This window comes from Pongo abelii, chromosome X, assembly GCF_028885655.2.
Source record: "Pongo abelii isolate AG06213 chromosome X, NHGRI_mPonAbe1-v2.0_pri, whole genome shotgun sequence".
NCBI classification, from domain to species: domain Eukaryota; kingdom Metazoa; phylum Chordata; class Mammalia; order Primates; family Hominidae; genus Pongo; species Pongo abelii.
Window position 1 is genome coordinate 159,356,028 of NC_072008.2, and position 25,926 is coordinate 159,381,953.

Consider the following 25,926-nt stretch of genomic DNA (forward strand, 5'->3'; position numbering starts at 1 on the left):
TGCAAATTTACCTAGACTTTCTTTTTATTAGCTAAATCAGGCAACCCTATCCCCAGAGGACCAGCCTACCCCCAGAAGTTTGAAAATCTGTTTTCTCCCTCTCCATGTGAACAAATGAGCATTCCATCATTGTTCATTTTCTATTCTCCCTCACCCCTTCTGTCTCCCCACTCTCACCCTGGAGCAGAGACTTTAATGTCATCCACCAGGATTTCTCTCACAGGTAATCCCATGCAAGGCCAGGAAGATGGTTGGATAGGGTCACTCAGCCCAACACACCTCCAAGAGTCGATGAGATACCATAAGCAAATAAATTCATGAGAGGTTGGCTGAATCCATCCTAGTGTTGGATTAGCCTGGCTCTCCCCATTTTATTCAAGCACAAATTACTAACAAGACTCTTTTCCAGTCTTACATTTTGCCAAAACTATTTTTAGAGCATCATTTAGGCTTAGGTGATATAAAAATTCTGCTAGTTTTACAAACCAGCAGGTTCCCAAGGCAAAAAGCAATTCACGCCAGGAAAGTAGCAAAGGATTATTCATTTTCTGTCCATAGGCTGGTAAGGAGTTTCGTATCTAATAGGCTGTCTTCAACACAATAATTGAGAAGAGGAACTCATAAGCAAAGCGAAAGAACTCATCCTTAGAGAACACAAGTTCAAACTGAGAAAGGTTTTATTTTTAAGACAAAACAAATAGCATTAACACACATCCAAATGCCAGTGCAAGAGTTCACTGGGTTTATAAAAGAGAAAACTAAACTCAAGTGTCAAATAAAAACTGGAGCCATCAAGAATGACTGCTTGTGGCAACACAGGTGTAACATGTGCTCGTCTAAAGTCGTTCTGTGTTTGTGGATATGTGGAAATGCATGACAAGAGGGAAACAATGCAAGGCAAAATGGCAGGTGCTCAAAGCTTTAAGATCCTTTTCTTCACGCTAGTGTGCTCTTGTTTTGCTTTTGAGAATTAGGGTAATTCGCAGGTCATTTTACAAAGAACTGTAATATCAAAGAACACTTCCAAACGGCTAAAATAGGCTCAAGGTCACTATTAAACTGATAAAGGGAGGTCCGTGGGGGAAAAGTTTGTGTTCTCAAAAGCCAGATTTCACACCATGGCAGGCACTAAATCTAGTTACATGTGCTTGCAGTAGAAAGAGAAGACACTGATCTTAATAGAGGCTGGTCTTTTTCATGATGCGCAGGAACTCTTGCTCACTGACCTCTCCATCTCCATCTCGATCAGCTTCGTCAATCATTTCCTATATGACAGTAAAGATCCAGGTTAATTTATAAACTAATGCCAAAAGGTGACTAAGTAATAGATGTTTTTTTTTAGAGACGGGGTCTCTATGCTGCCCACACTGGTCTCAAATTCCTGGCCACAAGTGATCCTCCTGCCTCAGCCTCCCAAAGTACTGGGATTATATGCATGAGCCACTGTGCCTGGCAAGCAATAGACTTTTTTTTTTTTTTTTTTTTGAGACGGAGTCTTGCTCTGTCGCCCAGGCTGGAGTGCAGTGGCTCAATCTTGGCTCACTGCAAGCTCCGCCTCCCGGGTTCACGCCATTCTCCTGCCTCAGCCTCCTGAGTAGCTGGGACTACAGGCGCCCGCCACCGCACCCGGCTAATTTTTTGTATTTTTAGTAGAGACGGGGTTTCACCGTGGTCTCGATCTCCTGACCTCGTGATCCGCCCGCCTCGGCCTCCCAAAGTGCTGGGATTACAGGCTTGAGCCACCGCGCCCGGCCGCAATAGACTTTTAATCTATGTGAATAGATAATTTTTATCTATGTGAATAGATAATTGTAGTCCACCCAATGCCAGTATGCTACTCCTGATAATTGCTTGGTTTCTTTAAAGTTATTTGAAAAGCAACTCATACTTTGTCAAACATATCACCTGGGAGGGACCTTGAAGACTACCTTGACTAGAGGGATTCCTGGAACCTAAAATAGTAAGCAAAATTGTGCATATGTGCATTTTTCTGGAAGCAGGGTTCATAGGTTTGTCTGACTATTAAAGGAGAATTAAGTTGTCTGCAGAGGGACAAAGTACACTGGCTTTCCTTCAAAGAAGTGCTCACACTAGGGAAAATGTAACGGAAAAGTCACAGAGGGCTCAAAGGTGGGAATTTTAAGTTCCAGTGTGATGCATTACAAACCTGCAGCTCCTCATCAGTCAGGTTCTCACCCAACTCCTTGGCCACGCGTTTCAGATTTTTGAACGAAATCTTCCCAGTTTCATCATCATCAAAGAGCTTGAAAGCTTTCAGGATTTCTTCTTTGGTATCTTTCTCAGACTTAAGAAGTAGAACATAAAACACATGAGTAGGGGGACATCACGGTTACTCGTGTCCTGTAGCCCTGCCACTGCCTGGTCAGGTCACCCTTTCCTTTTTAACAATGTAACTCGAGTCTAGACTTGCAGCAAGTGTCAGGAAGCCCATTTTGGCCTCAAAGAAACACCAGGCAAGACAGGCACTCCATCCAAGGTGACGTTTGCTACCTATCCCTATATCTCTCCCTATCCCATATCTGTTTCCTAACTGATTTGGAATTCTGTGGGAAGAGGTATCTGCTTGGAAGTCTTGAGGAAGAAGCACAAGGGCTTGTTTTGGGAGCCCAAAGTAACATGATGGGAGGGCAGGCCTCCTGATGCAGCTGCTACCTGGACTGCTCTGTGGTCACATGACTGTTTTAACAGGAAGATGCCATGGGCCTCTGCAGATGACTGGGGCTCCATACCATGCTAATTGTCTTAGCTACTTACCATTTTCTGGGTCATCACAGTTAAAAAGTCACCAAAGTTCATTTTTCCTGTCCCTTCCTTATCAATTTCACTTATCATTTTCTTAATTTCTTCTTTCTTGGGTTCAAAGCCCAGGGCCCTCATTGCCACCTATAATGAAAACAGGATCGTCTCAATAAGCACATCTAAACTAGCAGGAACAAACATAACAGTGTTGAGAGCATTAAGCCAGAATCTGATGTGGTCATGTTAATATGATTGGGAAACACTATGACATTGATCTAACTGATATTTGCAATCAATTTTATTTAATAATACTCAAGGTAAGTAAAGACAGGAAAACAGCACAGTACAACCTCCCCTGTTACTTACTGCAGGGAGAAGAGGGCAAAAGGGGTAGAGAAGTGATAGGGAGATGACAAGGAAGAGGCAGGGGAAAGGAAGGGCAGTACGGCAGGAATGCATAGAGCTTGCCTTAAGTTCTTTAACATCTATGGTGCCAGTTCCATCCGCATCGAAAAGATCAAAAGCTTCCCGGATCTCCTGCTTTTGCTCTTCAGTAAGCTCAGGCTTAGGGCTCATTCTTTTTCGCTGAGAACTTGATGCCATGTTTGCCTTCTTAAAGTTGGAGGCCTTTATATGTTATGCAATACACAAGCACAATAATATATCATACAGTCCATATTTACATAACATAGTTACAGACATCCATATGTATTTTTAAAGTCATTTATATAACCAATTCCAAAGCTTTGCTTAACAAGAAAGATAACAGGGTTTACTGGCAAGAACAATGAATCTTTCCATGAACTTCTACCCCTCCCTTTTCTTTGCTGTTGTTTCTAGAAGCAGGGAGATCACTTGTTCAGTAAGGATACCTCTTACTGAAAATCATCCCAAAAGAGAGCTAGTCAAGAAGATGACTGTGAATAACTAGAGATAATCAGCTCTTCCCGAATGTGGGGATCCTGGTTCTGAAAACAGTCTTACGATGCCCACTCCCAGTACTCCGCTTCCCAGTAAGTACTCCGACTTCCCAATTACTTCTAGATTTGGCCAAATATTAGTAAGTTGTTAAGATGTATATTGTGTCAGTATCAAGTAATAAAACTCAATCCATCTGGCACTTCCGTGCCTTCTCCAAGAAGCTAAAGCATCCCCTGAATGCCCCTATATTTAAATTGTAAAAAACATTTTAACAGAACAAAATACACCTTTTCCCAGCTCTGTGTGGAAATTTTGGCAGAATGAGGCGGCCAGGGGGGCCAAAGTCTGAGAGAGTCAGGGGCCTGTGAGGGATTCGAGTCTTTTTTGCCCAGGGAGGTTCACCGAGGGGATCAGGGAATGCAAGGGGAGCCCGAGGGGCGGGTGTGGGCCTGTTGTGGGTGAAGAGGAGGCAGCAGCGAAGCGCAGGCCCAGTAGGTTGGTTAGCGTCTGTACCCTACTCTCCCGGGAAAGAGCTCAAAGGAAGGACTGGTGCGCTAAAGCCGAGAAAGGCGCAGGAGAGGCGGCGTGGCCGAGCTGGGGCCTGGGAAGGGCTCAGCCGCTGGGCGTGGGGCGCGACAGAGCGGCAGCACTCACCATAGCCAAAGGAGTCCGCTGCCGGTTGTTAGGCAACCGACGTGTACACTGACTCGGCGCCGTTCCCACCGCCCCGCGCGCGCAGCCCTGCTCCCCATTGGCCGTCCGCTTGTCGCCGCCTCTCCCTATTGGTGCAGGGCCGAAGAGGGTGGGACTAACCTGGCAAAGCCCAGGCCCAGCGCGGGGAGGGGCACGCTGGCGACAGAGACCGGTCTTTATTGGGCAAGATCACGCCGTGAGCGCCAATTGGCTGAGTCGTCGCCGCGCTGGGCCAATCCTCTTGGTGGAGGAAGCTCGGCTGATTCTCGGCTCACGCGGGAGGGGAGTAAAGGGTGGCGCTCCGGGGCTGGAGTTCAGTGGGTGCAGCCTGCTTGCGAGCTGAGGCCAGCCAGGGGGGCGCCTACGGACGGGTAAGAGTCGTGGCCTTGCCATTGGAGGCCACCCTGTGTCAGCGACTGGGCAGTGCGGGAGGGTGAGGAGCTACGGGGCCGCCCGGGTCGGGTGCTTTCTGGGTTGATCTAAGGCTGCGTTAGGGACCGAGTGCATCAGAGCAGCCAGAAACGATTACCTTGCGTGTTGGAGCAGGGACTGTACTCACGGGGCAACTGAGACTCGGAGAGGGGAAGGGGTGTGCTGAGCGTTGTCGCAGAGGTCGGACGGCTGGGACCTAGGAACTGAATCCAGCCGAGGCTTGCTCTTTGAGGGTGGCCCTTCGAGAGCACCCCTATACTGACCCAGATGTATAGGCCCCAGACCAGGTTCCAAGAGAGGATCACTTTAGATCTTACCTGGCTAAAAGCAGCCCAGGACGGTGAACTGGGGCCTTTGGGAACGGACTTTGAAAGGAGTGAGGGGGATGTGAGCGAGTATGAGGGGCGGGGAGAGGTCATCAAAATATACTCTTTTTAACACCCACACAGTGCAGATAAGGAGGAGCATTCCAGGACGAGACGCCCTCATCAGCAGAGTCACAGGAGTTTTGGAAGTGAGAGGTATGCTTGGAGAATTAAAAGGGAGCGTGTGCAAGGGCTGTGGACTGAGATAGACCTGCAGAAGTGGAGCTGGACGTCCAGTTTGCCCTCTTTAGCTATCCCCGTGGCTTTTAGCCTTCACCTGTTTTTCCTCCAGGCATTGGGGCAGTAATCTAGGGAGACAGAGGGCAGAGAGTAACTTTCTCAGCCAGAGAAAGGCCCGAGGCTTATTAGAACCTTTTAAGTGGAGCTGCTGCCCTTTGCCCTCTTCTCTCTTCAGCAGTGAACAGATTCCTGACTTTTGGGTCATCATCATCCCCCCAAGTAGTACGAGCCAGAGTTCTCACCATGGTCTCCAAAGCTTGGTACGACGTGTCCCCTCCCATCGCTCCACAACTCTTCTCTCGTCTGGCTCGCTCCAGCCCCAGAACACTGGCTTTGTGGTTGAACCTCATGTGCCAGCCACACTCCTGCCTCTCATCTTTGTCCCAATTGTCCTCTCCGCCTGCCTCCTCTTAAGCACCCTATTTAAGTATTGCAGGCCCCAGTACAAACAAGCCACTCACCTTGCTCTACTTTTTTTTCCAATAGTTCTTATCACCTTGTGACCTACTGTATATTTTGCTTGTTTATTTTGCTCTTTGTTGTCCCTCCACTAGAAGGCAGGCTGTCTGGGGGCAGGCATCTTTGTTATATTCACTACTGGTACTCCAGGACCTAGAACAGAGAGGGGCACATATTAGACAACCGATGAGTAGCTCCCCTGTTTCCCAGCTCTCACCTAGCTAGTCTTCCCTGCTCTATCAGGTTAATCTTCGTAGTGAACGGCCCTGGTCAGGGCATCTCCCTGCTCTTAAACCTTCAGAGCCTGGACTGTAAAGGGCTCCTTAGCCTGGCCTGTGATCCCTCTGCCCAGTTTTGCCCCTGCTAACCCTTCTAGCTTAATGTGCCTCCACACCTTGCTTCCCACTCCGTCAGCCTGCAGATCGGAAGCCTGACAGTACAAGGGAAAAACACAAGTTCTGTGCAGGCTGTGTGCAGGCTGTGTGACCTTGGGCAAGTCGCTTAACCTCTCTGAGCCTGTTTCTCATTTGTTGAGTGAGACCAGTACGTCTACCTGATGGGATACTTTTGCATCTCAATGGGATGAATTACTTATATGTAAAGTGGCCTGATGTTGAGCAGGTCTTCAGGCAATAATACAGTTGACCCCTGAACGACATGGGTTTGAACCTTGTGAGTCCACTTACAGGCAGATTTTTTCTCATCTCTCCCACCCCTGAGCAGCAAGATCAACTCCTCCTCATCTTCCTTCTCAGCATACTCATCAGGAAGACCATGAGGATGGAGACCATGATGATCCACTTTCACTCAGTGAATAGTAAATATATTTTCTCTTCCTTATGATTTCATAGTAACATTTTCTTTTCTCTAGCTTAATTTATTGCTGGGACACAGTATGTAATGCATGTAATGTACAAAATATTTGTTCATCAGCTGTTTACATTATTGGTAAGGCTTTGCCAACAGTAAGCTATATTAGTGAAGTTTTAGGTGAGTCAGAAGTTATATGTGGATTTTTGACTTCGGGGCTCTGTGCCCCTAACCCCCACATTGTTCAAGAGTCAAATGTAGTTCTTGTCTCTGATTTGCTCTTGTCATTCCCCCTGCCCACCATGCCTGGAGCCTTAGACTTGTCCAAAATCTCTTCCCCACACTGCAGCCAAGGTGATCTTTCCAATCGCAACACTCTCTCCTGCTTCCAACTTCTAGGGGCTCCACCATCTTTCCCCCCTTGTAACTCCCTAGCTTGGCACACAGCCCCCACATATTCTCAACTTTGCTCCCGATCTTGCTTCACACTTGCTGTGACACAGCTTGTCACAGTTATAAGAACATGCTGGCTCTGTGCCATCACTTTGTCCTTCCCAGCCCTGGCAATGGAATGTCTTTCAGGACACCATGCCCTCTGTTTTACTCACTCTTCTGGGGCCTTTTGAAGTCAGCTTAGGGATCTCCTAGTTGGGGCAGGCTTCCCTGAGCCAGTAGCCTGCATTGGTGCTCTGGGCTTGCCCTCATCAGAGTGGAAACGCACTTCTGTGACTCTTTGCTTGCTCCTGTCTCCCACCCTAGATGGCGGGCTCCTTGAAGGTTGGCAGTGTGTCTTTGTCAGCTTCTGCCTGATGGTGGCTGGCGTTTGATAACTTGTGAATGAGGAAATCAATGAATGAGGTGACACCTGGGGGTTCTTTTACAAGTTACAGCTCCCACTTTAACCCTGGGGGTTTGTTTGAGCCTCACAGTAGCTCTGAGGTAGGCAAGAAGGATGCTGTTTTACAGATAAGGCCTCATGGCCAGCGGCAGCACGATAATTCACTCAAACCCATCTTCCATTCCAGGCTGTCTGCTGGGCCTCCAGGGTCTCGTGGTGTCCTACAGGGTGCTGAGTGTGAGGATGACAGCAGAAACAGGTGCAGTGGAAGTGACTCACCTTCCCCGGGGAGGGGGAGGAAGTTTCACAGAGGGGGCAGTTCAGCTAGGCCTTGAAGGAAGAGGAGGCACTCACCGTGGAGAGGAGAGAGAAGGTATTCCATGCAGAGGAACAGCGTAAGCTAAGCTCACAGGCATGCTGATGGGTTTCTGAGAGGTCTGCCACAAAATAAAAGCTGGCGACTTTTTTTTGTCCTAAAAGTAAATAGAGAAACGAACAACTGGTGGAAACATGGACACCGCAGGTCCATGGAAGGACAAGGTCAAGCTGGGTTGCCCCAGCATAATCAAGGCTAAAGTGACACCTCTAAAGAGAAATTACCTCCAAGCTATTGGCCTCACTAATCCTAATCTGGGTATTTTCTTTCCCATATCACATCTTTGAATTCTGAAAGGGAGGCTTTATTGTTGTTCCTACAGGACTCCCGCTTTGCTGTATTTTCTCTAAGAAATATATCCATAATGAAGGTGTGTACCGCCTCAGGCGAATCCTTCTCTTTGCATCTGATCATCTGGCCCAGTCCTGCAGAGGAGGCCAAGCATGAGGCATGAGGTGGTGGGAAATAGGGGAATCCTCTTTTATAATCCAAGGCTTAGGCCCCCATTTCAGGATTCCAAAGAAAGTTCTAAGAAACATTACTTGGCATTCCTTGGATAGCCAAACTCTACTGAGGTGTTTGGGGAGGGGCACTTTGCCTGGTATTGTCTGCCCATGGACTGAAGCGATGAGCTCTCAGTGGCCACATTCTAGCTTCCTGCACTGGACCTTGTGCAAGGGTGGGGCTCCGACAACCTTTCCCCTTTACAAAGATGTCACACGTCTTCTTAGAAGGAGGGGCGCTCTCATCTCTCTCTCTAGTTTGAAACAGAATGTTCTCTCCTTTTCCCTCCAGGAGTCAGTGGTTGGAATGTTCCCCAGCAGGAAGGAGGAGGTTGGGCTAACTTGCTTCTCTCTTCTCGCTTCACCTGAGGCGGCACACACCGTCATTATGGATGTGTTTCTTAGAGAAAATACAGCAAAGCAGGAGTCCTGTAGGAGCAAACGTAAGGCCTCCCTTTCAAGATGTGATATGGAAAAGAAAATACCCAGATTAGGATTAGTGAGGCCAGTGGCTACAAGGTCACATCTCTCTTTTTTTTTTAAAAATTATTATTATACTTTAAGTTCTAAGGTACACGTGCACAACATGCAGGTTTGTTACATAGGTATACATGTGCCATCTTGGTTTGCTGCACCCATCAACTCGTCATTTACATTAGGTATTTCTCTTAATGCTATCCCTCCCCCAGCCCCCCACCCCCCAGGCCCCAGTGTCTGATGTTCCCCGCCCTGTGTCCAAGTGTTCTTATTGTTCAGTTCCTACCTATGAGTGAGAACATGTGGTGTTCGGTTTTCTGTCCTTGTGATAGTTTGCTGAGAATGATGGTTTCCAGCTTCATCCATGTGCCTACAGAGGACGTGAGCTCATCCTTTTTTATGGCTGCATAGTATTCCATGGTGTATATGTGCCACATTTTCTTAATCCAGTCTATCATTGTTGGACATTTGGGTTGGTTCCAAGTCTTTGCTATTGTGAATAGTGCCGCAATAAACATGTGTGCATGAGTCTTTATAGTAGCATGATTTATAATCTTTTGGGTATATATACCCAGTAATGGGATGGCTGGGTCAAATGGTATTTCTAGTTCTAGATCCTTGAGGAATGGCCACACTGTCTTCCACAATAGTTGAACCAATTTACACTCCCACCAACAGTGTAAAAGTGTTCCTATTTCTCCACATCCTCTCCAGTATCTGTTGTTTCCTGACTTTTTAATGATCGCCATTCTAACTGGTGTGAGATGGTATCTCATTGTGGTTTTGATTTGCGTTTCTCTGATGACCAGTGATAATCAGCATTTTTTGGTGTGTCTGTTGGCTGCATAAATGTCTTCTTATGAGAAGTGTCTGTTCATATCCTTCGCCCACTTTTTGATGGGGGTTGTTTGTGTTTTTCTTGTAAATTTGTTTAAGTTCTTTGTAGATTCTGGTTATTAGCCCTTTGTCAGATGGGTAAAATTGCAAAAATTTTCTCCCATCCTGTAGGTTGCCTGTTCACTATGATGGTAGTTTCTTTTGATGTGCAGAAGCTCTTTAGTTTAATTACATCCCATTTGTTTATTTTGGCTTTTGTTGCCATTGCTTCTGGTGTTTTAGTCATGAAGTCCTTGCCCATGCCTATGTCCTGAATGGAATTGCCTAGGTTTTCTTCTAGGGTTTTTATGGTTTTAGGTCTGACATTTAAGTCTTTAATCCATCTTGAATTAATTTTTGTCTAAGGTGTAAAGAAGGGATCCAGTTTCAGCTTTCTACATATGGCTAGCCAGTTTTCCTAGCACCGTTTATTAAATAAGGAATCCTTTCCTCGTTTCTTGTTTTTGTCAGGTTTGTTAAAGATCAGATGGTTGTAGATGTGTGGTGCTATTTCTGAGGTCTCTGTTTTGTTCCATTGGTCTATATCTCTGTTTTGGTACCAGTACCATGCTATTTTGGTTACTGTAGCCTTGTAGTATAGTTTGAAGTCAAGTAGCGTGATGCCTCCAGCTTTGTTCTTTTTGCTTAGGATTGTCTTGGCGATGCAGGCTCTTTTCTGGTTCCGTATGAACTTTAAAGTAGTTTTTTCCAATTCTGTGAAGAAAGTCATTGGTAGCTTGATGGGGATGGCATTGAATCTATAAATTACCTTGGGCAGTATGGCCATTTTCATGATATTGATTCTTCCTACCCATGAGCATGGAATGTTCTTCCATTTGTTTGTGTCCTCTTTTATTTCATTGAGCAGTGGTTTGTAGTTCTTCTTGAAGAGGTCCTTCACATCCCTTGTAAGTTGGATTCCTAGGTATTTTATTCTCTTTGAAGCAATTGTGAATGGGAGTTCACTCATGATTTGGCTGTCTGTTTGTCTATTATTGGTATTTAGGAATCCTTGTGATTTTTGCACATTGATTTTTGTATCCTGAGACTTTGCTGACATTGCTTAAGGAGATTTTGGGCTGAAACGATAGGGTTTTCTATATACAATCATGTCATCTGCAAACAGGGACAATTTGACTTCCTCTTTTCCTAATTGAATACGCTTTATTTCTTTCTCTTGCCTGATTGCCCTGGCCAGAACTTCCAACACTACGTCAAATAGGAGTGGTGAGAGAGGGCATCCTTGTCTTGTGCCAGTTTTCAAAGAGAATGCTTCTAGCTTTTGCCCATTCAGTATGATATTGGCTGTGGGTTTGTCATAAATAGCTCTTATTATTTTGAGATACATCCCATCAATACCTAGTCTATTGAGAGTTTTTAGCATGAAGGGCTGTTGAATTTTGTTGAAGACCTTTTCTGAGTCTATTGAGATAATCATATGGTTTTTGTCGTTGGTTCTGTTTATGTGATGGATTACATTTATTGATTTGTGTATGTTGAACCAGCCTTGCATCCTAGGGATGAAGCTGACTTAATCGTGGTGGATAAGCTTTTTGACATGCTGCTGGATTCGGTTTGCCAGTATTTTATTGAGGATTTTTGCGTCGATGTTCATCAGGGATATTGGTCTAAAATTCTCTTTTTTTGTTGTGTCTCTGCCAGGCTTTGGTATCAGAATGATGCTGGCCTCATAAAATGAATTAGGGAGGATTCCCTCTTTTTCTATTGATTAGAATAGTTTCAGAAGGAATAGTACCAGCTCCTCTTTCTACCTCTGGTAGAATTCGGCTGTGAATCCGTCTGGTCCTGGACTTTTTTTGGTTGGTAGGGTATTAGTTATTGCCTCAATTTCAGAGCCTGTTATTGGTCTGTTCAGGGATTCAATTTCTTCCTGGTTTAGTCTTGGGAGGATGTGTGCGTCCAGGAATTTATCCATTTCTTCTAGATTTTCTAGTTTATTTGCGTAGAGGTGTTTATAGTATTCTCTGATGGTAGTTTGTATTTCTGTGGGATCGGTGGTGATATCTCCTGTATCATTTTTTATTGTGTCTATTTGATTCTTCTCTCTTTTCTTCTTTATTAGTCTTGCTAGCAGTCTATCAATTTTGTTGATCTTTTCAAAAAACCAGCTCCTGGATTCATTGATTTTTTTGAAGGGTTTTTTTGTGTCTCTATCTCCTTCAGTTCTGCTCTGATCTTAGTTATTTCTTACCTTCTGCTAGCTTTTGAATGTGTTTGCTCTTGCTTCTCTAGTTCTTTTAATTGTGATGTTAGGATGTCAATTTTCGATCTTTCCTGCTTTCTCTTGTGGGCATTTAGTGCTATAAATTTCCCTCTACACACTGCTTTAAATGTGTTCCAGAGATTCTGGTATGTTGTGTCTTTTTTCTCGTTGGTTTCCAAGAACATCTTTATTTCTGCCTTCATTTCGATATTTACCCAGTAGTCATTCAGGAGCAGGTTTTTCAGTTTTCATGTAGTTGTGCAGTTTTGAGTGAGTTTCTTAATCCTGAGTTCTAATTTGATTGCCCTGTGTCTGAGAGACAGTTTGTTGTGCTTTCTGTTCTTTTACATTTGCTGAGGAGCGCTTTACTTCCAACTATGTGGTCAATTTTGGAATAAGTGTGATGTGGTGCTCAGAAGAGTGTATATTCTGTTGATTTGGGGTGGAGAGGTCTGTAGATGTCTATTAGGTCCTCTTGGTACAGAGCTGAGTTCAAGTCCTGGATATCCTTGTTAACCTTCTGTCTTGTTGATCTGTCTAATGTGGACATTATTATTGAGTAGGAGTCTAAGTCTCTTTGTAGGTCTCTAAGGACTTGCTTTATGAATCTGGCTGCTCCTGAATTAGGTGCAAATATATTTAGGATAGTTAGCTCTTCTTGTTGAATTGATCCCTTTACCATTATGTAATGGCCTTCTTTGTCTCTTTTGATCTTTGTTGGTTTAAAGTCTGTTTTATCAAAGACTAGGATTGCAACTTCTGCTTTTTTTTGCTTTCCATTTGCTTGGTAGATCTTCCTTCATCCCTTTATTTTGAGCCTGTGTGTGTCACTGCACGTGAGATGGGTCTCCTGAATACAGCACACTGATGGGTCTTGACTCTTTATCCAATTTGTCAGTCTGTGTCTTTTAATTGGGGCATTTAGCCCATTTACATTTAAGGTTAATATTGTTATGTGTGAATTTGATCCTGTCATTATGATGTTAGCTGGTTATTTTGCCCGTTAATTGATGCAGTTTCTTCCTAGCATTGACAGTCTTTACAATTTGGCATGGTTTTGCAGTGGCTGGTACCAGTTGTTCCTTTCCATGTTTAGTGCTTCCTTCAGGAGCTCTTATAAGGCAGGCCTGGTGGTGACAAAATCTCTCAGCATTTGTTTGTCTGTAAAGGATTTTATTTCTCCTTCAATTATGAAGCTTAGTTTGGCTGGATATGAAATTCTAGGTTGAAAATTCTTTTCTTTAAGAATGTTGAATATGGGCCCCCACTCTCTTCTGGCTTGTAGGGTTTCTGCCGAGGGATCTGCTGTTAGTCTGATGGGCTTCCCTTTGTCAGTAACCCAACCTTTCTCTCTGGCTGCCCTTTACATTTTTTCCTTCATTTCAACTTTGGTGAATCTGACAATTATGTGTCTTGGAGTTGCTCTTCTTGAGGAGTATCTTTGTGGCGTTCTCTGTATTTCCTAAATTTGAATGTTGGCCTGCCTTGCTAGGTTGGGAAAGTTCTCCTGGATAATATCCTGCAGAGTGTTTTCCAACTTGGTTCCATTCTCCCTGTCACTTTCAGGTACTCCAATCAAATGTAGATTTGGTCTTTTCACATAGTCCCATGTTATTTGGAGGCTTTGTTCATTTCTTTTTACTCTTTTTTCTCTAACCTTGTCTTCTCACTGTATTTCATTAATTGGATCTTCAATCACTGATATCCTTTCTTCCAATTGATTGATTTGGCTATTGAGGCTTGTGCATATGTCACGAAGTTCTCATGCCATGGTTTTTCAGCTCCATCAGGTCATTTAAGGTCTTCTCTACACTGTTTATTCTAGTTAGTCATTCATCTAACCTTTTTTCAAGGTTTTTAGCTTCCTTGTGATGGGTTAGAACATGTTCCTTTAGCTCAGAGAAATTTTTTATTACCGACCTTCTGAAGCCTACTTCTGTCAACTTGTCAAAGTCATTCTCCATCCAGCTTTGTTCCGTTGCTGGTGAGGAGCTGTGATCCTTTGGAGGAGAAGAGGCACTCTGGTTTTTAGAGTTTTCAGCTTTTCTGCTCTGGTTTCTCCCCATCTTTGTGGTTTTATCTGCCTTTGGTCTTTGATGTTGGTAACCTACAGATGGGGTTTTGGTGTGGATGTCCTTTTTGTTGATGTTAATACTATTCCTTTCTGTTTGTTAGTTTTCCTTCTAACAGTCAGGTCCCTCAGCTGCAGGTCTGTTGGAGTTTGCTGGAGCTCCACTCCAGACCCTGTTTGCCTGGGTATCACCAGCGGAGGCTGCAGAACAGCAAATATTGCTGCCTGATCCTTCCTCTGGGAGCTTCGTGCCAGAGGGGCACCCGCCTGTATAAGGTGTCTGTCGGCCCCTACTGGGAGGTGTCTCCAATTAGGCTACACGAGGGTCAGGGACCCACTTGAGAAGCAGTCTGTCCTTTCTCAGAGCTCAAATGCCATGCTGGGAGAACTACTGCTCTCTTAAGAGCTGTCAGACAAGGACGTTCAAGTCTGCCGAAGTTTCTGCTGCCTTTTGTTCAGCTATGCCCTGCCCACAGAGGTGGAGTCTATAGAGGCAGTAGGCCTTGCTGAGCTGTGGTGGGCTCTGCCCAGTTCAAGCTTCTCAGCCGCTTTGTTTACCTACTCAAGCCTCAGCAATAGCGGACACCCCTCCCCCTGCCAGGCTGCAGCCTCTCAGGTGGATCTCAGACTGCTGCACTAGCAGTGAGCAAGGCTCCGTGGCCGTGGGACCCACCGAGCCAGGCACAGGAGAGAATCTCCTGGTCTGCGGGTTGCTAAGACCGTGGGAAAAGTGCAGTATTTGTGCGAGAGTGTCCCGTTTTTCCAGGTACAGTCTGTCATGGCTTCCCTTGGCTAGGAAAGGGAAATCCCCCGACCGCTTGCGCTTCCTGGGTAAGGCAACGCCGTGCCCTGCTTTGGCTCACCCTCCATGGGCTGCACCCACTTTCCAACCAGTCCGAATGAGATGAACCAGGTACCTCCGTTGGAAATGCAGAAATCACCCATCTTCTGTGTTGATCACGCTAGGAGCTGCAGACCGGAGCTGTTCCTATTCGGCCCTCTTGGAATGAACTGAGGTCACATCTCTTTAGAGTTTTCAGTTTAGCCTTTATTTTGCTGGGGCAACTCAGCTCAACTTTGTCCTTCCATGGGCCTGTGGTGTGGGGCAAGGTGGTTGGATTTCACCAGTACAACATGTCTGTGTTTTCCTATATTATTTTTAGCTTACGATTTTGTCCCAGTGTACATCATGGGTGCACATATTGGTTTTTAATGGATTCAAATAACTAACATTTTAAAGGAAAAGATTTGAGGCTTCTGATGTGTGAACCATAACAATCCACCAGCCCCTAAAACATTGCTCTTTGGAGTCTTGTTTTCAGTAGTTCAGAGCTATACTTCTGTGTGTCTGTGTGGTAAAGCAGACATAACAGAAAGTGTACCATCGTCACCATATTTAGGTGGAGAGTTGAGTGGCATTACATGCATTCCCATTGTTGAGTGACCGTCACCCCATCCGCCTTCAGAACTCTTTTCCTCCTGCAGCACTGAGAGTCTGTTCCCATCAGCAGTCACTCCCCAGTCACAGAGCATTTGTCCTATTGTGTCTAGCTTATTTCACTGACCATAATGTTCTCGAGGTTCATGCATGTTGTCACATGTCTCAGAACTTCATTCCTTTTTATGGCTGAAGAATATGCCAATGTGTGGCTAGACCGTATTTTGTTTATCTGTTCATCTGTCAGTGGACACATTGCTGCTCCTACCTTTTGGCTGTAGTGATTAATGCTGCTGTGAACATGGATGTACAAATTTCTGTTCAAGTCCCTGCTTTTAGTTTTTGGGGATATATGCCCAGACATGAAATTCCTGGATCCTATAGTAATTCTCTGTTTAATTTTTTTGAGGAGCTGCCATACTATTTTCCACAGCGTAGCACCGTTTTACATGCCCATGAACAATATATGAGGGTTCCAGGTTCTCCACATCCTCACTGACACTTGCTATTTTCTCTTTTCTGGCTTTTGATAATAGCCATCCTAATAATGGGTGTAAGGTGACACCTCACTGTGGTTTTGATTTGCATTGCCCTATTGATTAGTGACGTTGAGCATTGTTTTTTATTTTTTGTTTTTTGTTTTTTTGAGACAGAGTCTTGCTCTGTCGCCCAGGCTGGAGTGCAATGGCGGCGCCATCTTGGCTCACTGCAACCTCTGCCTCCCGGGTTCAGGTGATTCTCCTGCCTCAGCCTCCCGAGTAGTTGGGATTACAGGCATGTGCCACCACGCCCAGCTAATTTTTGTATTTTTAGTAGAGACAGGGTTTCACCATGTTGGCCAGGCTGGGCTCGAACTCCTGACCTCAAGTGTTCCACCTGCCTCGGCCTCCCAAAGTACTGAGATTACATGCGTGATCCACCACACCCAGCCTGTTGAACATCTTTTCATGTGCTCTTTAGCCATCTTTAAAGTAGATCTTCTTTGGAGAAATGTCTATTCAGTCAGAGCTATTCTCAATGTACATTTTAACCCAAGCGTATATCACATGGTGAATTTAGGTGAGTAGGCAGGGGACGGGGGTTGCCTATGGGATCTGACTCATTTGCACGGCTAGCTCTGGGTACTCCAACCCATAGAGACAGCTAAGCTGTCACCAGAATTCTTATCTGACTCATAGTATTTACAGACTTTAAAATAATTGGTATATAATTTGAGACAAAGGAGATTTTGTTTTGACAAGAGGCTGGTTTGCAAAGAATTGTGTGATTATTGTTTCAGCAGTACAGCTCCGTTGGGGCGAGACATGTTTCTTCTTTCACCTCCTACATCCTCCTCTAGCAAACGAGGAGAGGAATAGGCTCTAAGGCTTCTTGCTTTTGCTAGTCATACAAGGGGCCTGTGGAATTGGCAGCTCTGCTATTTGGATTTCGGCACTACAGAGGATACTCATATAGTTTGCTGGGTCTGCTGTAACAGATGACCACAAACTGGGTGACTTAGAAAAGCAGAAATGTGTCTTTCACAGTTCTGTTCTGGAGGCCACAAGTCCAAAGTCAAGGTGTTGACAAGGTTGTGTTTCCTCCGAAGGATCCAGGGGAGACTCGTTCTTCATTTTTTCCACCTTCTAGTGGCTCCAGGAGTTCCTTGGCTTGTAGCCACATCACTCTAACCTCTGCCTCCATCTTCACATGGCCTGCTCCTCTTCTCCCTGCCTTTGTCCTCTGTATGTCTTTTGTAAGAACACTTGTCATTGGATTTAGGGCCTACCAGGCCTCCAAGGACCTCTATTGGCCCATTCTTTTCCTACTTTTCATGCAAAACTTAAGGCTACGGGAGCAGTTAAACTTACTCTTTGGTTCAAGAAGAACTGAATGAAGCATTTGGTGTTAGTCATTATGCTATTCATTGAATGAGGTCAAAGAGGAAATAATTCTTTCCACCCAAGTTTGCTTGCGAGTCCCAGTCTGTCTTTCTTTACACCCCTGCCCCATGCTGTCGCTGTACACATACTTTACAAAGCATGTCCTTTGTTGTTTCTTTGTTAGCCAGCATCTAGTTGTTGCAACAACCCCAGGAGTTAGCCTTTAGGCAGGACCTGGGAGCCGTTTCCAGGGCAGACAGGACAGCCCCTGCTTGCCCAAGCTTATACCGCATGGCAGCAGATGAGATAGGGGAGAACTAAAGTGGTGGAGAGAGTCCAAAGGCAGCCCAAGAGGAGGCATGGGCAGGGAGACGCCTGCACAGGAAGCCGTGTTACAATGATAATAAAATGAGCTGCCTTGAGTGGCGTGTTGACAGGTATTTGACACAATCCTCATAATGACCTTATGAGGCCGTTTACTTTACAGGTGAGGAAAGGCAGGCTCAGTTCTTTTCAATAATTCCCCTGAGGGCTACCTGCTGGTAAGGAATAGTAGCTGGGATTTGAACCCAGGCAGCCAACTCTGGGTTCATTTATTGCCAGCTGCACTGAGGAGTGGCGTGATTTGTGATTTCTCATGCGCAGAGGGTGAGCAGAGGCTTACAAGAGCAGAACTCCACAGGGGTGGGCTTGCTTAGCCCGGCTGGCCTAGTTAGCCTGTCATGCGGTCCTGTCATTGCCTCAGGCACACACCCCTCAGATCCCCTGCCAGCAGAGGTCAATAAGGCCTTGGTGGGGTCAGAGGCCAGATGTGGGCAATCTCCTTGCCCCTGTAGATGCCATGTGCCTTTTCATTTGCTCACATTTCCCTGAATATCTGGGGAATCTGGATAAGAAGCCAGCAGTGGGCATTCGTGATTGCATCATCACTAAATAACAGTCACTTGCCCCACTGAAGCCCCTGCACCTTAGATGGGATATGCGTGTATGCGATGGAGAGCAGTATGGGAGCTCTGGTGGGTGTGCCCACACATGGTAGTCTCATGACCCCCGGCTGATATGTGAGTGCCCACTTTGTGCTGGGCACTATGCTTCATGCCCAAGTTGCAACAGTGGGCAAGGCTTTGGTGCAAGGTGCCAAAATCCTTGTTCTCTAGCTGCTTTGGTCTAGATACACACTGAGTCCCAGTGAGTTCAATATCAGCCACATGTCTTTCGACTAAACAGTTGACAGGGCCCCTACCAATGTGAAGGGGATTCCGGGATAAAGGGAGGGACAGGGCAGGCACAGAGCTACAGATTGACTTCAATGCATTCTAAAAATGGCCATGACAAGTCAAGTTTTGACATATAGTTTCTTGATGACTTTTATTATGAGTTCAGAAAAATGTTCCCCCAAATGGCTCCTCCAGACATTGAGGGTCCTGCATCCATTTCAAGGCAATTTTGGCCTTCTACATGCCAGTAAAATCAGTCCCCACTGGGACACATGATCATGCCCATTCGTTAAAAGTGGCAAGGAGTGTAAAATTCAAGGTATGGGGCTGGATTGGAGCAATCACAGCAGGTGGAACCCCAGTGCTGCCTGCCACCTTCTCACTGAAGTGTTCTGTGAATCTAGCCTTTCATGAGCAAAGTTAGACTCTTGTCTTGTCGTGGGTTTTGCCATCTCCAGATGTTAGGGGATCCATGACTAAGTAAATTGGCAATTACCAAGAAAACATAGATGCAAGACCAAATACATCATAGTCAAGTGACATCTTTGTGTTTGCAGTTCAGTATCATGGGTGACTGGGGAGAGGAGCACCCTAAGGGCTGTCACTAAAGCCATACTCCTCTGTTTGGTAACAGTGTCGGATTTTGTTGCTACCGTTTCCCTGCTGTGAACTGCTGGGTGCCCACCATACTCTGACCACTTCTCAGGAGTTTCTGATGGCCCAAGATACTAAGTTCCTCCACGCATCGTCAGGGTGGCTTTAACTTACCCAAGCAGGAGAGCTCCGTCTCCTATTGCACTCCACTCATCCCCCATCCCAGCATCCCATGTCCTGAGCTCCTAGACATGAGCCCTTGTGCCCATTTCATTGATGGGAAAACTGAGCTGCAGCAAAGGGAAGTGACTGGAGCAGATCCATACAGTTCATGATAGGCCCAGACCAGGACTCCCTAGGTGTGGGCACTGCCACACCCTAATGAGCACCACAGGGGAAATCCAGGCTGACTGAAGCATGGGAGAGCCATGGAGAAAGGTACAATGCCAAAGACGTTTTTTATGTTGTAACTGATAAGTGAGCTGATTTAACTGGCCTCCTGTGCTGCCTCTAATCTAACAGTATGGTGAGTCATGGGCCCAGTCGTGGGCCCGTTAGCCGGACATGGTGGCAGACACGTGTAATCCCAGCTACTCAGGAGCCTAGTGTCTCGTCGAACAGCTGTCGCTATGGTTCAGCTATTTGTAAAAACATTAACGGGGGGATGGCATCTGCCCAAAACACTAACAACTAAAGATGTTTTGACTTAGGCAACATTAATGTCTATCTCTTAACTATGTCTTTAAGAAAAGAAAGGTTGATTACAAACGGGACCATATTTTGCTTCGAAATGGAACCAGCAGTTAGCGAGCCAATGAGAGACCAAGTCGCATGGACTCATTTGACAGAGGACACTCCCAAAGTGAATGCTGACATAGAAAAGGTTAACCAGAATCAGGTAATGAGAAAGTTGACACGTACGTACCAACAGGCTGATACTATTTATCTGTGGGTGAAAAATTGTATTTGTACATGTATTAGTCAATGTTGGGTATTTTTTTATATAATATATATAGCTTTGTTTAAGATGTATCAGTTACTTATTGCTGTGTAACAATATCAGAACACAGTGGTTTAAAAGAACAACCATTTCTTTGCTTATGACTGTGGTTTCGGCTGAGCCCAGCTGGGGTGTTCTTGGATGGTCTTCCCTGGGCTCTTGCATGTAGTTGCAATCACATGGGGACCCCTTGAAGCATATGCTCCCAGGTGGCCTTGCTCACACCTCTGGTAGTAACTGGTGGCTGTCAACTGGGCACCTTGGTTTGCCTTCATGTGGCCTCCAGTAGACCAGGCTGGGCTTTCTAGTGGAATGGCAGCAGCTCTCCCAGGGGGCGGCAGCAGTATTTATTAGGCCTAAGATTTAGTGTCGTAAGTCTCAGTCTCAGAGAGGACTTGAAGAAATTGTTGAGCCTGGTCGTTGTCAGGCTTCCTGGAGATTCTTCACATAAATCTGCAAAGGTTTGCTTTGATTGATTCTTAATCAGTGTTGCACTTCAAAAATGTGGCTGGGCACGGTGTCTCACACCTGTAATCCCAGCACTTTGGGAGGTCGAAACAGGTGGATCACCAGAGGTCAGGAGTTCGAGACCAGCCAGGCCAACATGGTGAAACCCCGTCTCTACTGAAAATACAAAAAATTAGCCAGGCATGGTGGCAGACACCTGTAATCCCAGCTACTCAGGAGGCTGAGGCAGGAGAATCACTTGAACCCGGGAGGTGGAGGTTGCAGTGAGCTGAGATCACACCATTGCACTTCAGCCTGGGCAACAGGGTGAGACTCTGTCTCAAAACAAACAACGTAGTTACATCAAGACAAAATGTGTTTATATCAAATGTTAATAGGTTCAAGATCCCTAAGAGGTTATCATGGGCCATGAAATCACCCTGTATTTGGTGTAGAACTCAGAGTCAAGCCTCCTCTGGGCCTCTGTGGTTGAAGCCGCTTGCCATCTGCAGTTCCTCATTTATGTAAATTTGGGTTTTATTGCTACTTGGCAGCCAGCAAACAAATGTGGATTCCAATGGTTATAGCAAACTGCCATTTTCAGCTAGTTTCATATTTTTGTGTCCTTCGAAATAACATTTTTTTCTCTCATTAGTAGACTGATTTTATAAGAAGTAAAAGTTCTAAATTTAGACTACTAAAATAAAAAGAACACATTTGTCTTAACTTACGTATACATTCTGCGTAAGACCTCTCTGAGAAAAGGGTCCCACTGCTGACAACAAAGCAAAACAAGAAGGGTTGGAAAAACCCAGTGCCCTAGACTATTCTGTTATCTCAAGATTCTATTGCAATTAGATTAGTTTGCCTAAATGGTTTTGTGTCTTTTTTTTTTCTTTTTTTTTTTCTTTTTTTTTTTTTGAGATGGAGTCTGGCTCTGTTACCCAGGCTGGAGTGCAACAGCGTGATTTCAGGTCACTGCAACCTCTGCCTCCCGGGTTCAAGCAATTCTCCCTCCTCAGCCTCCTGAGTATCTGGGACTACAGGCGCCTACCACCACACCTGGCTAATTTTTTGTATTTTTAGTAGAGACGGGGTTTCACCATGTTGGCCAGGCTGGTCTCGAACTCCTGACCTCAGGTGATCTACCCACCTCGGCCTCCCAAAATGCTGGGATTACAGGCATGAGCCACCATGCCTGGCCTCTATTCTTAGCACTGTCTCCAAGGGGTTGATCTTATAACTCACCTCAGTAACCCATTATGGAGTCCTGCTGTTTCCAGTCTTGAGTTTTATACTTAATTGTTAGTACATGTTCATTCTTGTCCACTGTGGCCGTGAGAAGTAAAAAGTGGTCATGAAAAGTTTCGTGTGGTCTCCTCTAATCACATAGTATTATAGGTATGATTATCACACATTTGACTTCCCTGGGGTAAAGGCCAGTTTGATTCCCATCACTACAAGGGTCTCCACAGAACAGCCATTGGCCTACTCATCCCAAACATTATTGATAGAACATTTCAATATCATAAAATAATCCACGTCACATTGTCCGAGAGTAGCATACTGATTAGTCACAATTAAAATCGTGAAATGAAATCGCACTGGACATAACAGCAAGGTTGTTTTTTGAAAAGATTAGCAACCTTTTGAAACACCTGTAACTAGAGATGCCAAATGAAATAAACAAGGCAGTCTGAAATCCTTCAGGATGCTTTTGAAACATATCTAGTTCTGGCTGTCTTTGGGCTCAGCCAGACTTTTAGTAAACTGCAGAAACCCAGGTTGGGAAACAGGTAGCTCAGAGTTATTCTAAATAGCTACAGTTTGCCTGTACAGCTGACTTGGGAGGAGGGGAGAAGAAAGGGATTGCTAGAAAAGGGATTGATGCGAGTTTTGTATTTAATTTGGCTATGACTTGAGGAAATATACATCTCAGTCAAGGTGCAAATCATGTAACCTGGTATGATTACATGTGTTTAGGAATAATCAGAATAAAGCCTAGAAAAGAACAGGTTGGGAAGTTAGTTTTGGGCGGTAGAAGAATGGTGAGGCCGATTTTGTTAGTAGATTGCACATGGACAGATGAAGGTACAGTGCCAGCTCCAGGTGGGCCTGGTGGAATCCAGTATGAGTGCCATTTCAGATGGGACACCCAACTGGGAGGGAGGTGGGTCTGGAGAGGATGTCTGGCCCTGGCATCCCTTGAGTCTCTTGCATAGCTCAATTGTGTTGATGTTTAAGGAATAAGTAGGGAGATTTGTTTGTTTTTTAAATCTAGAACATAATTTCTTTAAGATCTTTCATTTCCACAAACCCAAGTTGGATTTACTGTATATGAGCTAAGGAAATCAGAGGTTGTCATCTTAAGGAGGCCCAGATACAGTTTTAGAGAGACCCTAGGGAGGAGAGATATCACAGGTCCTCCTTACAGACACCCATAGCCAGCTTGTCTGGTGTGCAGCAGCCACAGTTTGGCATCAACATCCTGAAATGAGGGTATTTAAGTGCCTGCATGTGCTACTGTGTCCTTTCATTGTGCCCAGTCACCAGAGTTGGAATTACCCAAGGAATCGTGTGTGTTGTGGAGGCCGAGACATAAACACCATGGCTCTCCCCATTTCTTCAACTTCCTTGCAGTTTGGAGGAGGGAAAGCAGAGCCCTGGGCTCATCCATCCTCACTGCAGCCCCACCAGGAGACCCCATCAAGGCGGTCTTAGATTTCTAGGCTGAGGCAAGAAGGGGTTGGGCAATGAGCCCAGAGCCACACAGCCCAGCCCTGTTGTGGCCAGAGAGGGAAAGGGACTGACTTTGTCCTGCAAGTATGGAGACTGCTTTCTTCTTTCTGTTGTTTTCAGTGCAAGCTATCACCTACCAAATGGCTGCCGTTTTGTTTTGTTTTGTTTTGTCCTTAGAGATGCGCCCAGGGATCAGCTGTCGGGAACAAGAAGGTATCACTGTTTTTTGGGGTATTTTTTAGATTGTCCAGTTTTGGTCATAGGTGGTTTGATTTCCTTTCACTGAATACAACGCATGGATCTTGTCATCAAACCCAACCAAAGTCAATCTCAGTGTCATTCACTATCTCTCTTCCCTCCTTACTGATCCCAGAAGAGAAGGTTAAGGTTGCACTAGTGATGGAACACCAGGATGATATAAAGCTTCCAACTTGGCTCAAGAAGAGTTCCAAACAAATAAGTATATCTGCCATTGCAGTGGCTCATGATATGTAAGTCTGGACTCTGTAGCTTCCAGTTCTCACTACCCTCGTCTTCCCCACCGTTCCTCTCTTTCCACAGGCCAACAGATGCACAGTGATCGGGGGCTCTGGATTCCTGGGGCAGCACATGGTGGAGCAGTTGCTGGCAAGAGGATATGCTGTCAATGTATTTGATATCCAGCAAGGGTTTGATAATCCCCAGGTGCAGTTCTTTCTGGGTGACCTCTGCAGCCGACAGGTAATGGACCATGCAGCCTTGCTGATTTCCCACAAGCCCACGAAGGGAAACCGTGATACTTCCCTTGCTCAGAAGCCAGCCAATTTGTTTGAAAAACAATTGTTTCGTTGTGAAGATTTTCAAAGTTATAGGAAAGAACACCACATTCTTACTACTTAGAATGAATAACCATCATCTCTGTCACAGATACTCAGCTCTGTCCTGGTAGCACAAAAGCAGCCATGGTCAGCACTTAAATGAACAAATGGATGTGGCTGTATGCCAGTGAAACTTGACTTCAAAAGCCGTCCAGGGGCTGTATTGTTCCAACTACAAAACAAGTGTGTGCTGGGCCACAGGGTCTTGATTTTTTAATTGAGCTATAATTCATGGACCACAAATTTCACATTTTTAAAGCGTGCAATTCAGTGATTTTTAGTACATCCACAAAGCTGTGCAACTGTCTCCCATGATCTAACTCCAGAATATTTTTATTACCCTAAAATGAAATCTTGTAGCCATTCCCTCTCTTCCCCTCCCAGCCCCTGGCAGCCACTCGTCTACTTCCCATCTATGGATTGGCCTCTTCTGGACATTTCATATAAACGGAATCATGTAATATTTGTACTTTTATGCCTGACTTTTTTTCACTTAGCATGATGTTTTCAAGCTTCATCCATGTTGTACAGGTATGAATATCTTGAATTTGATTAGATGGTGCCAAATAGCTCAGCAAAGCTGCTATGTCAATTTTACCTCCACATCCACAGTGTGGCAGAAGCCCCATTGCTTCACATCTTTGCCAACACTGGGCATAACTAGACTTTTTGGTGTTGCCATTCTGAGAAGTATGAAGTGGTGCTTCACTCATGTTCAGAGTCACATGTCCTCCCTGACCAAGTAACCAGCCACTCTGCCACTGGGTGATCGGCTTTCAGGCTTCCTCCTGTGTGAAATGTTTGTCTGTGTCCTTTGCCCCTTTGTCCTTGGGGTTACCTTTCCTTCCTTGTTGATCTAGTCGGGATGCCAATCCTGTGCCCGTTGTACTTATTATGGATGGCTTCTCTCAGCCTGTCACTGGGCCCTTATTCTTGGCTTTGGTGTCATTCGCTATATGGTTTGTTGATGAAATATGAAGGCCACTGCTTCCACTGCAAAGTTACGGTTGTTTTCTCTCCCGTGCTGCTCACACCTCCAGGCCTGGAGATGGGGTAGACGTCTTCCATGCTCATCATTGCTGCCTCCGAACCATTCTCCCTCAAGCTGCTCTAAGCCTCTCCAGCTTTGAAGAGGATACCCTCAGACTACAAACCCCAACACCGTTCCTTCCTTGTGGTGGCCACCCACAGCCACCTGCTCCCCTTCCCAGTGACTCCACTTCATTTCTCAGTGATTTCAGCTCCTTTCTGGCATTATTATTGGTGAATTCAGTGTTCATGTAGATGACCCTACCAATGCCCTCGCCTCTCTCATCCTTGGCCTCCTCTCACCCAATGATGTGCCCTCCACTCCCCTGTCATCACCAGTAAGCGCGTCCCATCCTTCTCAGTTGCAGGCATTCTACTCTGAGCACTAGCTCCTCTCTGTCCAGCTCATGCCCTCTAGTGCCTCAGCTGTCCCAATTCCTTAACCCCACCCAGACATCCAGCCATGCCCACCATGGCTCAGCCTATTCGTGCCTCACTGCCTTTAGTTCCCTGGTCCACTTGTTCGCTTGCATAGTCTTCACCCCCTTCCCCTTTCTCTTCTGGTTGTATGTATCCATAAAGTTTCTCCAGAGAAACACCCAGCAGGGGGATGTGTGGAGAAGGGCAAGGAGAGAGATGGGTAGGTGAGAGGGAGAAAGAGAGCTTGAGATTTAATTCACGGAATTGGTTTACATGAT

General features: G+C 45.5%; 2 protein-coding genes across 9 annotated transcripts in view; one reads left to right on the forward strand and one right to left on the reverse strand.

Annotated features, from left to right (window-relative positions):
* Positions 1–659: 659 nt before the first annotated feature.
* CETN2 (centrin 2) lies at positions 660–4,428 on the reverse strand. The gene is made up of 5 exons (XM_002832270.5): positions 4,336–4,428; positions 3,229–3,387; positions 2,776–2,904; positions 2,168–2,305; positions 660–1,265 (listed from the first exon to the last, which is right to left on the reverse strand). Exons 1-5 carry the CDS (start codon positions 4,336–4,338, stop codon positions 1,176–1,178), a joined length of 519 nt encoding a protein of 172 aa, XP_002832316.2. The 5' UTR covers positions 4,339–4,428; the 3' UTR covers positions 660–1,175.
* A 153-nt stretch (positions 4,429–4,581) lies between these two features.
* NSDHL (NAD(P) dependent steroid dehydrogenase-like) overlaps positions 4,582–25,926 on the forward strand; it is a 38,329-nt gene continuing 16,984 nt past the window's right edge. Inside the window, exons 1-6 of one of the 8 annotated variants that reach the window (XM_063720983.1) lie at positions 4,607–4,745; positions 5,256–5,327; positions 6,594–6,687; positions 7,706–7,777; positions 19,904–20,054; positions 23,904–24,062. In XM_063720983.1, coding sequence (XP_063577053.1) covers positions 19,947–20,054; positions 23,904–24,062 — 267 coding nt within the window. In that variant the 5' untranslated portion in view covers positions 4,607–4,745; positions 5,256–5,327; positions 6,594–6,687; positions 7,706–7,777; positions 19,904–19,946. 8 annotated transcript variants of the gene reach the window in all.

Bases quoted from the DNA above. Each gene is read 5' to 3' on its own strand.
- CETN2 (XM_002832270.5), bottom strand. The intron at 2,306-2,775 runs GTAAGTAGCTAA...CTACTTCTTAAG, and splicing joins CTGTGATGACCCAGAAAATG to TCTGAGAAAGATACCAAAGA. The intron at 1,266-2,167 runs GTTTGTAATGCA...ACTGTCATATAG, and splicing joins TGACTGATGAGGAGCTGCAG to GAAATGATTGACGAAGCTGA.